Raw genomic sequence first — 13,795 nt, 5'->3', positions numbered from 1 at the left:
AAGATTTTTCTCATTGGCTTTGATCTTCTGAATTTTATCTGCCATATCTTTGGTTCTGATTTGTAACATCTTTATGTGATTCCATTCCTGTTGCTTATTGTTATACAATACTTAATTATTGAGTTAATAAGTTGCTCCAAGTCAGTTGTAGAAGGAGGAGTGAGACACAAGTGAATAAGTCATGCTCGTTCTCTAATGACCTACTCTTTTTTTTCTCATTCTCCACTGTGTTCACATACTTATTTAAAAAATGCTAGATTTTCCATAGTATGTGCTCTGTGCAGTAATTTCTATGTCTCTATTTTCAGCATGATCTTTCTTCCCAAAGGTTGCAGGGAGAGTAGCTGAGGAAAGGGGTGCAGTGCTGGGTCACGAGGTGGGCTACTGCATCCGCTTTGATGACTGCACCGATCCACTGGCCACGAGAATCAAGGTGAAGTGCTCACTCTGCTTTCCCTACCACGAACCAGGAAGATTATTTGGGGAGAATTAAAAACATGCAGCATCACTGCCCACTGGGACTCTGATACCAGGACAGAAAGTGTATGAAATCACCCTGCCCTCAGGGAGTTTAGCGTGTGGGGGAGGTACGGAGCTCTTTCAGAGAGTCCTTGAATTGTAGCCCAGAAGGGACTTTGAATTTTTTTTTTTTTAATTTTTATTTATTTATGATAGTCACAGAGAGAGAGAGAGAGAGAGGCAGAGACATAGGCAGAGGGAGAAGCAGGCTCCATGCACCGGGAGCCTGATGTGGGATTCGATCCCAGGTCTCCAGGATCGCGCCCTGGGCCAAAGGCAAGCGCCAAACCACTGCGCCACCCAGGGATCCCCCAGAAGGGACTTTGGAAGGGATGTTGAGCTTTTGGTTCTACAGATGAAGAGGTTGAGGACCTGGAAGGTTGAATGACTTGCCTGAGATATGTGCCCATTGGTGATAGAACCAAGACCCAAGGCTGTCCTTTCTTATATGTGTTTTATGGTTTTTCCACCAATCCACATAGCTGTCAGAATTTAGAAATTTGCCTGTAAAAGACTTAAAAACAGGGACAAGGCAGTATAAATTGATAAAGCGTAGAATTCACAAATATTATTTTCATGAGTTAGAACTTTTCCATGTTTACGTGATGGTGGATTTTACTTGGGTGTTCTTTGACCCAGTTGCTACTGTTGGACTGAGTAGTATCAGTAGTTATCAGTATATCATCAGGGGAGTGCCCGCCCTGGAGCGCAGTGCTGGAGTCGTTCTAACTAGATGGTACTGCAAAACAATGGAATGGAAACTGGTTATAAGAATCTCAGTTTCCACAGAGGAAAGTTGAAAATAAACAGATGAACCAGACAAGGTAGTGATTTATAAAAATAGGAATCTTATTTTCCAAATTTTTGTATTTTGTTACCTTTGAGATTCATTTTGCTGGGTAAAGGGAATATTCTTCTGTACCATCAAATATCTTTAAAGTAGATAGTTTTTAGTGGCTTATATAACCAAATGGTTGTTTTTGAGTCTTTCACAGAAAGCTTTTGTATTTGATTTGGTCATCATTATAGGCGCTGTGCCCTTAAGTGGTGCCTGTCATTGGTAGCAGGTCCTCCTTCTCACTGCTGTATGTGTGGCAGCTGGTACCAGGCCCAAGAACAATGTGATGGAAATGTATCCTGTTCTTAAAAAAGCGTAACAAAAAGTAAAAACACTAAGCTACAGCTTAGTGTGGGGAAGATGGTTAGCATTGTTCAAGTACTGAGTTATTTTGGGTGCAGTAATAACATGTTCCCGCTTATTTCTCAAGCATTTTATAAACATTCATTAATCCTAAATAGTAATAGCTGATACTCCTTTTTTTTTTAAGGTGATTTATTTGAGGGAGAGTGTGCCTGTGTGGGTGAGCAAGAGTTGTGGGGTAGGGCACAGGGAGAGGGTGAGAGAGAATCTCAAGCAGACTGTCCATTGAACACAGAACCCAACATGGGGCTCAGTCCCACGACCCTGATATCATGAATTGGCCACCTAACTGGCTGAGCTACCCAGTTGCCCAGCTGATCCTCTTAAATACTGTGTGCCTGGTCTTGTGCTGAACTCTGTATGTACTATCTCTCTTAATTCCCACAATAACCTGCTGAGGTAGATACTTTTTTTATTATTTCCATTTTACAAATGAGGACTCAGGCTCAGAGAGGGTAGGTAACTTGCCCAAGATTCACACAGCTAGTAAGAGGCAGAATGAGGATCTGGGTTCCCAGCCTACTGACACCACGGCCTCTGGTCTTAATCACAGCCCTGTCTGGCCTCCTTAAGATAATAGCAGTCAAAGCTTAAGTTAGGAACTTCAAGAGCTGGAGGTATGCAGTTTTTGAGATATTTTAAGAACAATGATCTCAGACTCATGGCCTTCCTTTGTGCAGATAAGAATTGTCTTCACTGCCTGTTTGTCCACAGTACCAGTAGTATAGGCCCAGAGAAAATGGGCTGAGCCAATGTTCAGATAGTAAATGCAGGTGGAATTCTGCTGCAAAATTTGCAGGCCCCAGCTGAGAACCCCAACATGGAAGTTTTGTTTGTGAACAGTTCCATTGCTTGATCACTAAAGTGTTGGGGCATTTCCTCACAGAATTGTCTCGTCCACACACTGGTGAAGGTTGTATGCATTTGGTTACACTTGAACTTTTTGAAAAAATCATTGTTGTATAGTTGAATTATTTCTAAAATTTTGTGTTTTTGTTTTTTAGTTCCTTACTGATGGAATGTTGGTCAGGGAAATGATGGTTGATCCATTGTTAACAAAATATAGGTAAATGCATTTTTCCAATGATAACTTCCCTGAAGTTCCAAAAAAACCCAAGTAGATTGAGAAGCAGTTGTGTTAATAGCTGGGACTTAATGACTGCCTTCAGCTGCCCTAAAGCTTCTCTGTTTATGTGGGCTCTTACGGCCTTTGTTGCTTTCTCAGAATTTACTAATAGTAAAAAATGGATACATTTAAATCCCTGTCATTATTTGAATAATCTGTTGACTTGTCATACTTATCTTTCCTCTGTTATGTCCCAGGATCAATAGTTACTGGACAGTGTTTGTGTAATGTGATATGCAGAGTCCAGATAGTTATTTACACTGTCTCCCTCTTTGTGTGTCTTTGTCCATTACTCATGGCATTAACACTGTCCCAAACAGGCTATGTGGTATTCTGGGAAAGGATGTTACATTTTTCCCGGGTACACACATGACACAGCTGTTCTCTGATGCTTAACAATCTTTGGAGAGGCCTTGTTCTGATTTTTATGTGCTCTCTGAGTTATATGTTATATTATAATTTAAAATCAGGTAATTAAGTCCTATTAGAATCCAATGTGGGTTGTAAAACTCTTTAAAGATAGCAGTAAATGTACTGTTTTCTTCACCAAGATATGTTGATGTCACCATTTTTATTACCTTAATACTTCCCTCCTTATCAAGGAGAAGTTACTTAGCTCTACTTTTAATACAAGGTATATTGCTCAGGGATTAGATATGCAGAAGTCCCTTTGATAATCTGGATGAGATTATGTGGGTGGTTTGTTTGATGCTCACCAAATCTTCCCTTTGATTCTTAGTGCCATCATGCTGGATGAAGCCCATGAGAGGACCTTATACACAGACATTGCCATTGGCTTGCTGAAAAAGGTGTGACTTCGCTGCCGAGACTTTTGTTTTTGTGTTTTTGTTTTATTTTACTGCTTGATTAGGAAAGTAATTATAGCAATTTGGAAAATCCAATCAAATATGAAGGAAAAAATTAAAATGATCCATAATTCTACCCATTCAGAGACAATCACTGGTGGAGTGTTGGTGTGTTTCTTCTGTTCTTTTTTTTGCCTGTGTTTTTGCGTGTTAAGTGCATCTGTTTTGGCTTAATAGGGATTGGACTGTATGTACTAATTTGTATCTTGTATGTTTCCCTTAATATTAAGATCATTTTTCTGTGTCATTAAATGTTCCTTGAAGACATTATATTTAGTAATGTCTATATAATCATATGTCTCTACCACAAAGTATTTGACTCTTCCCTTACTGGTAAGCATTCATATGGCTTCCAGATTTGAAATATTTTATTTTTTTTTAATTTTTAAATTTTTAAAAAGATTTATTTATTTGAGAGACAGAGAATAAGGGGAGGGGCAAAGAATGGGAGACAGAACAAGCAGGCTTTCCACTGAGTGGGGAGCCCAATGTGGGGCTCGATCCCAGGGCTCTGAGGTTGTGGCCTGAGTGGAAATCAAGAGTCAGATGCTTAGCTGACTGAGCCACCCAAGTGCCCCCACATTTGAAGTATTTTAAATAATATTGCAGTGAGCATCTTTGTAATGAAATCTATTGTATTTCTTTTTTTTTTATTTATTTTTATTTTTTTATTCAAACATACTACAGGGTAAGAGAAGGACTTAATGACCCCTCTGTGCCCATCATCTGTATTCAACTATTACAACTCATGGCCCGTCTTGTTTCAGCCATACCTTTTCCCTTCCTGTATTTTCTGATTGTTTTCTTTGGATATATTCCCAATCACAGGAGTCTAGAATGAGGGGGTAGAGCAGAGTAATTAAAGGCATGGACTCTGGGTCAGAGTGCCTGGGTTCAAAATCTGGCTCTGCTGAGTTTACTCATCTCTAAAATGGGGATGATAGAAGTCTCTACATCTGTGCTAGTATACTTTTCTGTATGGCAGCCACTCGCCACCTATGGCTAGTTAGTTTCAATTAATTAAAGTAGAATAAGATTAAAAATGCAGTTCCTCTGTTGCTTTGGCTAAATTTCAAGAGTTCTGTAACCACACATGGCTAGTGGCTAGTGCACTGGGCAAAACTTCTCCGTCACTGGACTGTCTTGGACAGAGCTACTCTAGATCCTAGTTTTATTATGGGACTCAAATAAGATCACGTAAAATTTTAAGGATGGTACCTAAGGGTCACAAAGAGACTATGAAGTCTCACCTTTGTACAAATTAGAGAAAGATGCCCACACTAGGAGGCTGCCCACAGCCAGGGGAGGGGAGGGTGTTCTGGACTTCAGATGCCTCTGGCCTCTTCAGCCAGGCATCTTTGTGCAGCACATATATGACACAGCTGTATGCGGAGACCAGGGAATGGCACATAACTTAGTGTATGTTAGTTGCCATTGTTCTTGTTGTTTTCATTATTTTATTCTTTGACCAAAGATTTATACTTTTGATACTTAGGGATTTTCCTACCTGCTTATTATCCTCCCAGGAACAGTCTAATAAGAGGCTTATTTCACTGAATCTTTGCCGGTGTGATAGATGAAAAAGTAATGTCATTTTTATTATATATTTTTGCTATAGTTTATATGATCATTTCTTCTCTGCCTGTTGATCATTTCTTTCTTTGAATAACTGTTAAGATGTTTTGTCAGTATTTCTGTCTCAGTGTTATTATCACTTACTGTTTGTTTGCTTTTAATGTACTTCTCATGCTTCAACTGGGTGTATGTAGATTCTGACTATCCAGAGACCCAGGTATCAGGAAGAAATGGTTTTACTTTTGTTAAATTCAAATTTAATTCTTAAAGCTCCTTTATTCTTTTTATAGAAACATTTTTTTTTAGCTTTTTATTTTGGAAAAATTTACTACTTAAACCATTAGAATAGTGTAATGACCCACCTTTTTACCTGTGACTTTAACTTTTGGTCAGTCTTGTTTCATCTGTAAGCTCCCCAGTCAGGGAGCTTACAGTCAGTCAACCCCTCAAAAACACACACACTAATTTACTCTGAAGTAAATTGCAGGTACCAAACTGTATCTTCTGTATGGATCACCCTGTTTTATTGTTTCCGAATGCCTTCTTTTTTAGATTCAGAGAAAGCGAGGGGATCTTCGACTGCTTGTGGCTTCAGCCACTCTGGATGCAGAGGTATGAGCATTTCCCGCTTCACCCGGCTGCCCCCTGTAAGCACTGGAAGTATTGGACATATCCTTGTGACATACCTCTAGCGAGAGCTTATCTCTGACAGAATGGCCTACCTACCTTATGGGGCCATCTGATGTCCTAGATTCCATATGATCAGAGGATACTCCTTTTTAGCTTGTGGGTAGAAATTAGCCTGTAATTAATTGAGTTCATAATTACCTACTTGTCTTGTTTCTCTACATACTGTGTTTCTTCCCACATAGGCAGTTTCCTTTTATTACTTTTTTTCAGTATGTTATATTGCTGAAATTTATTTATGACTGTAGCATTTAGGTTGAGATTTTTTGGTGTGCAATTGAAGTTTTCCCTGCATATATAATTTACATGTTATAATTTTCATGGCTCATTTTACATTATTTTTCTCTCTTACCAGTTAATATTTTAGTTCAAAACAGCAGTTCAACTCAAATAATTTTGACTACTTGTTTTATATAAATATATGTGTATAAATATAAATATATGAATATATATATACACATATCAGTGCCATGCTAGCTACAGGTGATTCATAACCCTCCCTGACTTCTTGGGAAGCAGACACATAAATAGATGTTTACAGATTAGTATGTCAGGGTGCTGAGACAGCCACAGAGGGGTCTGCTTAAGTCTAGCTGGCTGGAGGATGTCTGGGAGCTTTCACAGAGGTCAGATATTCCATTTGGGTTCAAAAGATGCATGGAAGTCTGCCAGTTGTGTGGGGCTGGGAAGATTGTCTGTCCTAAACATGCACCGAGCCACAGGGGTTTGAAACCATGCATCCCAGGGGCTGGGAGGCAAGTGCAGGTGGGAGTCTTACCTTGCTTGCAAGGCGTGTGGGAGACAGTCTCTGCCCTCCAGTCACTTCTCTTGTCACCTCTCTGACTTCATCTACATCCAGTCTCTCCCATGCTGCTTATATTCTAGTCTCACTATTCCTCAGAAAAACCCAAGTACGCTTTTACTCTCTAGACCCTTATCCCGTATGTTCTCATGGCTCTTCCCTCATTTCAGTGCAGTCCTGACCATGTATTCTCCACTCAGAGAGGCCTTTCCTGACTACCCCGACTAAAATAGGGCCCTCCTGCCCTGCATCATCTTAGTCTGCTGCTTCTGATGTGGTTAGCACTTACTACTACCTACGCTACATGCAGAGCTAGATGTTTGTTCATTGTGTGTCTCCCATCAGTAAAATAGCAGCTCTGTGAAGACTGGGACTTGGAGTGTCTTACTCATTATTTTTTCTTTCAACTAAAACAATGTCTAAACAGTCTAAATCTGTCTACCACAGAGTAGATGCTTTTAGGTTCAATGAATTTTGATAGGATGGGAAACAATGGAAGATTAAAATGGAGAGGTTGGTAGGTGTCAGGTGATAGAAGGCCTTACAGACCATAGAAAGGAGGAAGAATCTACCCTATACCCAGTTGGGAGTGCTGGGATGGCATGAAGTGTAGCAGTGACTTAATCATTTGAGTTCTAGAAAGATCATTCTGGGTGCTGTGTAGAAGAGACGAGAGTAGATGTGGAGATACCAGGCAGCAGGCCATTTCTGTCATCCAGCTGAGATATGAAAAGGGCCTGGCTCCTAGTCTCCCTGTAGCTCTCCGGGGATGCAGAACAACTTGGAAAGAGAAAAAATTCGGCGTGGCTAAGAGGAGTGTCTGTGTGTAGCTTGGTTGGTTTCTCGGACCTTCTCATAGAGCTCTAAGAGTGTGTTGTTTTCTGTTTGCACATGATAACCTTTGGGCCAAAGCTCTTTGCTTGCCTCTTGAATTACTTCTCACCCCCGTAAGCCATGGCACCCGCTGGAACGCTGGTTTGATAGCTATACCTAGCCTCACCTCCCACCATCGCCTCCATGTCCCCATGGCACAGAGCATCTTCCTCTCTTTTACCTCTTTCATCAAACCTCCCCTCTCTTTTAAAAATTATTCCTAACAGTTTTTATTGTTTGAAAATTATCATGTCCAAGTCTTTTTTTAGAATCATTAATATTTGTCACTTCAAATATCCTTTCATTGTCTTTTGGTGTGGCACAGAGATTTAAAAAAAGGGCTTCTTTCCATGGTATAGATAGACTTTCTGGAAGTAGTAGTTTTTTTTCAAGTGGGAAAGTGGAGTATAGGAAACTTGCTGTGGTCTGTAAGTGCTCTGATGCACAGCATGCTGGGCCTTCAGCAGTCATCAGCTGGGCCTTCACTCCTTCACCCATCCTTGTACACTGCCTCCCCTGGGAGGGGGGAAGTGAGGCCCATGTGTGTATAGGTGTGCATGTGTGTGTGTAGGTGTCCGTGTGTATGGTGGGGGGACCCAGTGGGCAGGAGTTTGTCCTGTGTGACTGAGGGTGTGTGTTGTGGGGGTGGGAGTCCCCAACTGAGAGTAAGAGAGTGAGGAGGGAAAGCAGTGGGCTGAGGTGGGTGAGAGAGGATAGTGGAGATGGCAGGGTATGGCTTGGGCAGTGTCGGACGTGGAGGCCCAGAAGTGCCACACCCCTTTCCTGGCACCCCAGCTTCTAGGTCTGTGGGTGGTACACTAATTCTGAGCCCCACTGCCTGGAGGGATAGATGCCCTCTGCTCTCGTTTCGCTCAGGGCCCAGGCTGTGACCCAGCCTTGTGGTAAAGACACCATGATGGTGGCTAGGAGGCAGAGGTGGAATATGACTGGGCCAATCACATCATTGCCTTGATTAGGTTAGCTGGTTTGTTAATGTAAGCCTAATTATGTGAGCAGTTATAGAACACGATCAGATATAATTATGAAGTATTAATTGACCATTATATCACAAGCTCTTGTTTTTCTTTTGCTTCCATCCACATGCCAGAAAATAGGGTTGCTGAGAATTCCTGCAGTTTTTTTTGTCATCGGTCCAGCTTCTTGGAGAGAGACTAATTTCTCTTTCCAGATTCTTAGAGAAGAGATAGGGGATCAGCTGGGGTCCTCCTATGGACCCATCTGCATGGACCAAGGACTATTGGCCCAGGGTGGACGTGTTGTGTAGACATGGCTGTTGGGAACCCACTTCTATGGGTCAGGTCTGAGTAGCTACCAGGGAAGGAAGCTAGCTGGTGAGCTGGGGAGATGGCCCAACAGATGTCCACATCATTTACATTCTGTTTCATTGACTGTCCTCTTGCTTTTTGTCATTTTATTTTCCTTGTTGTGGGTCTGGGTCAGTGTGCGCCTACCTCTTTGAAATCTGACTCACATTCTCCTTTCCTGGTACAGTGGACTCACCTTCACCTCACTCTTGCTGTTCCTTCATTCTGCCCATAAGGCATATGCCACTGATTGCTCTCTAGCTTGTAGTTTTCTGTGTATTTTATATTTCCAGGTAAAGATAAAAGATAAATATCTTAAGGACAAAGATCTCACACTTTCTCAGTAAATGCTGAATTTATTTCTTGAAGGTAACTTCCTGTCCTTTGTATTCAGCACCACATAGTCAAGAATGAGGTGTTGCATCCTCCTTGTTCTGCTTGCCTTCTTGGTAACATGCAGCTCTGTTCAACCAAGTCGTTCTTAAAGTCCTCCTTCTCTCTCTGCAGCTTCTGGATACCTGTTGTCTCCCCTTTCTCCTGCCTCCCTGAGACTTCCCCCTCAGATTCCTCTGCTGGCTGCTCTTCCTCCTCATGGCTGCCTTCCTCCATGGCCCCTGGTTCAGCCGACGCTTTGTGCTGGTGGCCGGCTTGACTGTGATCCTGTGCTCCAGCCTGAGTTGTTAGCAGCTGGTCACCAGCTGCCCAGACTCACAGCCCTGTGAGGCTTGTGGCTTTTGGTTTCTCTATGGCAGTCCCTCTCTCATCGAGGTCATTCAGGCTCAAGACTTACTTTGCTTTGGGAGGTGTTATCCCTGACAAAGAAGAAACTCCATCCTCCCCAGCGTGCATATGCGTGCGCTCTTGCTCACTGACTGCCCGGCCCCGTCACTCATACCTCTGGTAGGCTTCACTTTCACCGGGCCCCTGCCGAGTGAAATCAAGTGCTTTCATTCTCTCCTCTGAGCTATTCCAGTACCTTCCTGAATTAGCTTGCCTCCACTCTCTTATTGCCCCTGCCCTCCTTCAAAGTGGCCACTCGAGCCAGGCATCCAGAACACAGGTCTGAGGATGTCATGCCCATCCTCACTGCCCTTGTCTGGCTCATCAGATGAAGTGCCCATGTAGCATGACATTCGGGCCCCTTCAGAGTGACAGACAGCATGATCACTTCCTGAGTACACATTCTAGGCCAGACCTGTGCTGACTGCAGGCCCACACAGGGTAGATAGCGATTGTCCTATCGGAAGGAAGCGATTGGAAGGTGCAGTGGACTCACCTTCACCTCACTCGGAAGGAGCGATTTGTCCTTCTGTAGATGAGAGAACAACTAGGAGCGGGGCTGGCCTGCCCTGGACCTTGGGCTCTTTCCTTTGTTGGTGAGCCCTTTATATCTTAGTCTGCATTCTGCTGTCAGCCATAGAAGGGTTATCTCTTCTTCGTAGCCAGTATAGTCCTTCTCATCCATCCAGGCTTTGCCAGAGAGTACTGCTGCCTCCATGAAGCCTTCCCTGAAAGCTGCTTAGCGTTGACCTTCATTCTGAATAACTTAGAGCTTTTTTCTGGTCATGTAGTCATTCTGCCTTGGTTTGTATTTTGATTGGTTCCTCATATGCCCATCCCCCCTGGATTATTCACTCTTTTGGGGTGTAGAGGAGCAGTCTTTTCTCACTTGTTTGTGTATCACATCATAGGGCACAGGAGGGCTGAAGTCACTTGATCCAAAAGGGAAGTGAAGAGTAGTGCCATGGAGTTCTTCATAGCACAGCATGGTTCTTCTGTTGGCATGGAGCACTTTTATGTCTGTGCTTACTCTTCTCAGATACAACTTTGAGGTCAGTGTATAGCATCCTATAGCATCCCACTATTCAGTAGTTCAATCCAATCAACTCTTGTAGAAGGGCTCCTCCATGTCCATTGCTCTGTATGCGAAGCAGTCCTCAGTGTACCCTGGCTCCCAGTGTCCAGGGCAGGCACCAGCATGGTCAGTAAAGATACATGAGGAATAAAGGAGGCAGGACTTGTGTTCTCCTAGCCAGACCTCCTAGGATAATGAAAAGTAATGCCCAGCCAGGGTTCAGGGATCATACTGGAATATCATTGGTGGGAATCAGATGACATACTTGACCCAACAGGATTTCCATGTCCCTCTGCCACTGACACAGCAGCTCCCCCTCAGGCACTCACTGCCAGCTTCTCAGTGTATCTCAGGTCAGATTTCATGAGAAGGGATCATCAGTGTTATCTTTCTGGCCCATTTTTGGCCAGAGCTCTTGTGCCAGGCCTACTTATAAACTGCCAGTCTGGTAGTCAAGTGCCATGGGAGAAGATGTAGCCACCTTTGTTGGAGGAGCTGCCAGGAGCTACCTCTCTTCACAGTGTACTGTGGGAGTGCTGGCGAAGTGTGTAATGGATGACTTACCCCCTAAAAGTGTTGTGCTAACTCCCCCAGGGCATGGAAAGATAGAGAAGACACTGTCCTTGCCAAAACTGTTCCTGCCTAAAATTTGGGAAGGTTATAATAAATATATATCTGTAACTGTAACACTAGGATCATAGCTAGTGTTTGTAGAAATATAAAGTTTCTTTGTAAATTGATAAATTTACAAAGAATAAAAATTCTTTGTAAATTGATAGTCAGATATGTGCTTTTCAGATTAGAGCTATATATACATCAACCTGATTTAAACTGTATTTAATTTGAATCACATCTTTGGACCCAATTTTTTGTTAAATAAAATACAGGGGATAAAAAATAAGTAATGCCATAGTTTCAGGTGGACCCACCCAGATGTATTGGTGAGTAACAGAGTTTTGAAATCTAACCTTTATTATTTTTTATCAAAGTTTAGTAAAGAGTCTGTTGTTGAAATGTGATTCCTCAAAATTGCAATAATAAAAATAGGATTTTTAGTATTTTGTAACCGATAGTCTGTGTTATATCCAATCTCTACTACCCAACCCCTGCTCTGTCAGTTTTATATTATTTTCTTTCTTTATGTAACAACAAGTCATTTTTTTTTTTTTTTGAGAGAAATGAAGTGTCCTTTTTTTTTTTTTAAATAGAAATTCCGGGATTTCTTTAATCAGAATGAAACCAGTGACCCAACAAGGGATACATGTGTGATCCTTACAGTAGAAGGGCGAACATTTCCAGTGGATATCTTTTATCTACAAAGGTTTGATGATACTTTATTTTTAACGATGATGATTAGCAAACGGGGCCTGAGCTATGGAATGTGAAGCCACTGTATCTACTCTTTGCCTCAAGGGCAATATGCCGGTCTGCTGAGAGGAGCATGTTTTGTGTCTCCTGTCTGAGAGGATGTTCTGGAATCCTGCTCAATACCACGCTGAATGCGTTTTGAAACTCTTGACACCGAAGTGCAAATTTCTAAGTCTGTGGCCAATAGCTTAGTTGGAAAGAGCAAAGTGGTAACAAGATTATAGGGAGGAGGCTTGATAATCTTCAGAACTGAGGTTTACAAGGCTACCTGTCTATGAGGGCAACAGTGATGATTTGAATCATTTGGTTCTTAGTGCTCTACATCAGCAAGGGGGCCTGGTTGACATGGTTGGGAGGAACCCCCTTAGATAGGAAGAGACCATCCTAATTCTTATACCTAGTCACCGGACAGACAAAGACCAGAAGCCTGGTACAGTGGTTGATAAATCCAGAGCGTTATGGGTCTAACTTCTGAGTTTCTCACTGGATAACATATCCGTTAGCTCTGAACACTCTACTCAGACATGCTGCCAGTGATTAGGAGGGAAAGTGGAAAGAGTATGAGATTGAGCACTGGGACCACAGCCCCCAACTTTCGTTGACCAGGCCTCTTTGCTTGCTAAAGATAGCACTTTTATTTGCATGGGTTTTTATTTCTTTGCAAATAAAGCACTTTCGTGGTATACATGTAATTATGGATTACTTTTGAATACTGCCTTTAAAAAAAAGGAAAAAAGGAAATGAATGTTTATTTATTCATGTACTGTTTACATGTCAGGCAGGCCCAGACTAACTTTCATGAGGCTTTGCTGCCAGATTGTTAGTGTAATTTATAATTAATGAGTATGTTCTAATGATGAATGTATCTCATACATCTTTTCAGTCCTGTTCCAGATTATATCAAATCAACTGTAGAAACTGTGATGAAAATTCACCAGACAGAGGGAGATGGAGACATCCTAGCATTTCTGACTGGCCAGGTAATTCCACTGGAATTTTCTCTGATGAACAGACACGTTAAGGCAGCACCAAAATTTAACAAAGGCCTATTACTTTACTTGGCCATTCATTTCATGTTTTATTGTATTTTGTGATTACTTAATTGCGTAGAAAATTGTTTGGATTGATGTCATTCATCTACTGACTAGCTTGTCAGGGAATCATTAGTTCCCACCTGTTCTGTCTGCAGAGGATTCGATATACTTTAAATTCATTAGTTGATTCCAAAGTAAACGATGCAGTCAATGGGCTGTTGTGTTTACCACGATGAAATGTTGCGTTAGGTACATTTTGTGCATGTGTGTTACTCCTGCAAGCCTCTTTCCCAGTGATGCTGCTCATCCTGGAGGTGGTAAGTGGGCACATCTCTGGAAAGACAACTGAACAAACCAGAGTGCTCACTTACGGTCAGAGTGCTGTTCAGAACCACCCTCCAGTCATAATCTTTTCCACCGTCAACACTTTCCACGGTAGAGTAATCTTTTCTGGGGAAAGCTTATAGCGATTTTATATGTCACAGCTTGTCTGTATGTATGATATGCTTTGTTTGCCACAGTACATGAAAGCTGAGTAAAATAGTCCTTGGTTTTGTTTATTGG

The 13,795-nt window shown here is 42.1% G+C and overlaps 1 protein-coding gene across 2 annotated transcripts in view; it reads left to right on the top strand.

Moving 5' to 3' along the window:
- DHX35 (DEAH-box helicase 35) overlaps nucleotides 1-13,795 on the top strand; it is a 65,999-nt gene that overhangs the window by 21,564 nt on the left and 30,640 nt on the right. The window contains exons 5-10 of one of the 2 annotated variants that reach the window (XM_026009665.2): nucleotides 329-433; nucleotides 2,725-2,786; nucleotides 3,586-3,655; nucleotides 5,840-5,899; nucleotides 12,038-12,150; nucleotides 13,081-13,177. In XM_026009665.2, the coding sequence (XP_025865450.2) occupies nucleotides 329-433; nucleotides 2,725-2,786; nucleotides 3,586-3,655; nucleotides 5,840-5,899; nucleotides 12,038-12,150; nucleotides 13,081-13,177 (507 nt within the window). The remainder of the gene's footprint in view (nucleotides 1-328; nucleotides 434-2,724; nucleotides 2,787-3,585; nucleotides 3,656-5,839; nucleotides 5,900-12,037; nucleotides 12,151-13,080; nucleotides 13,178-13,795) is intronic. The other variant, XM_072735858.1, reaches the window with a different exon arrangement.

This window comes from Vulpes vulpes, chromosome 14 (genome assembly GCF_048418805.1).
Source record: "Vulpes vulpes isolate BD-2025 chromosome 14, VulVul3, whole genome shotgun sequence".
Taxonomy (NCBI): domain Eukaryota; kingdom Metazoa; phylum Chordata; class Mammalia; order Carnivora; family Canidae; genus Vulpes; species Vulpes vulpes.
This window is presented reverse-complemented; position numbering and strand designations above follow the sequence as displayed.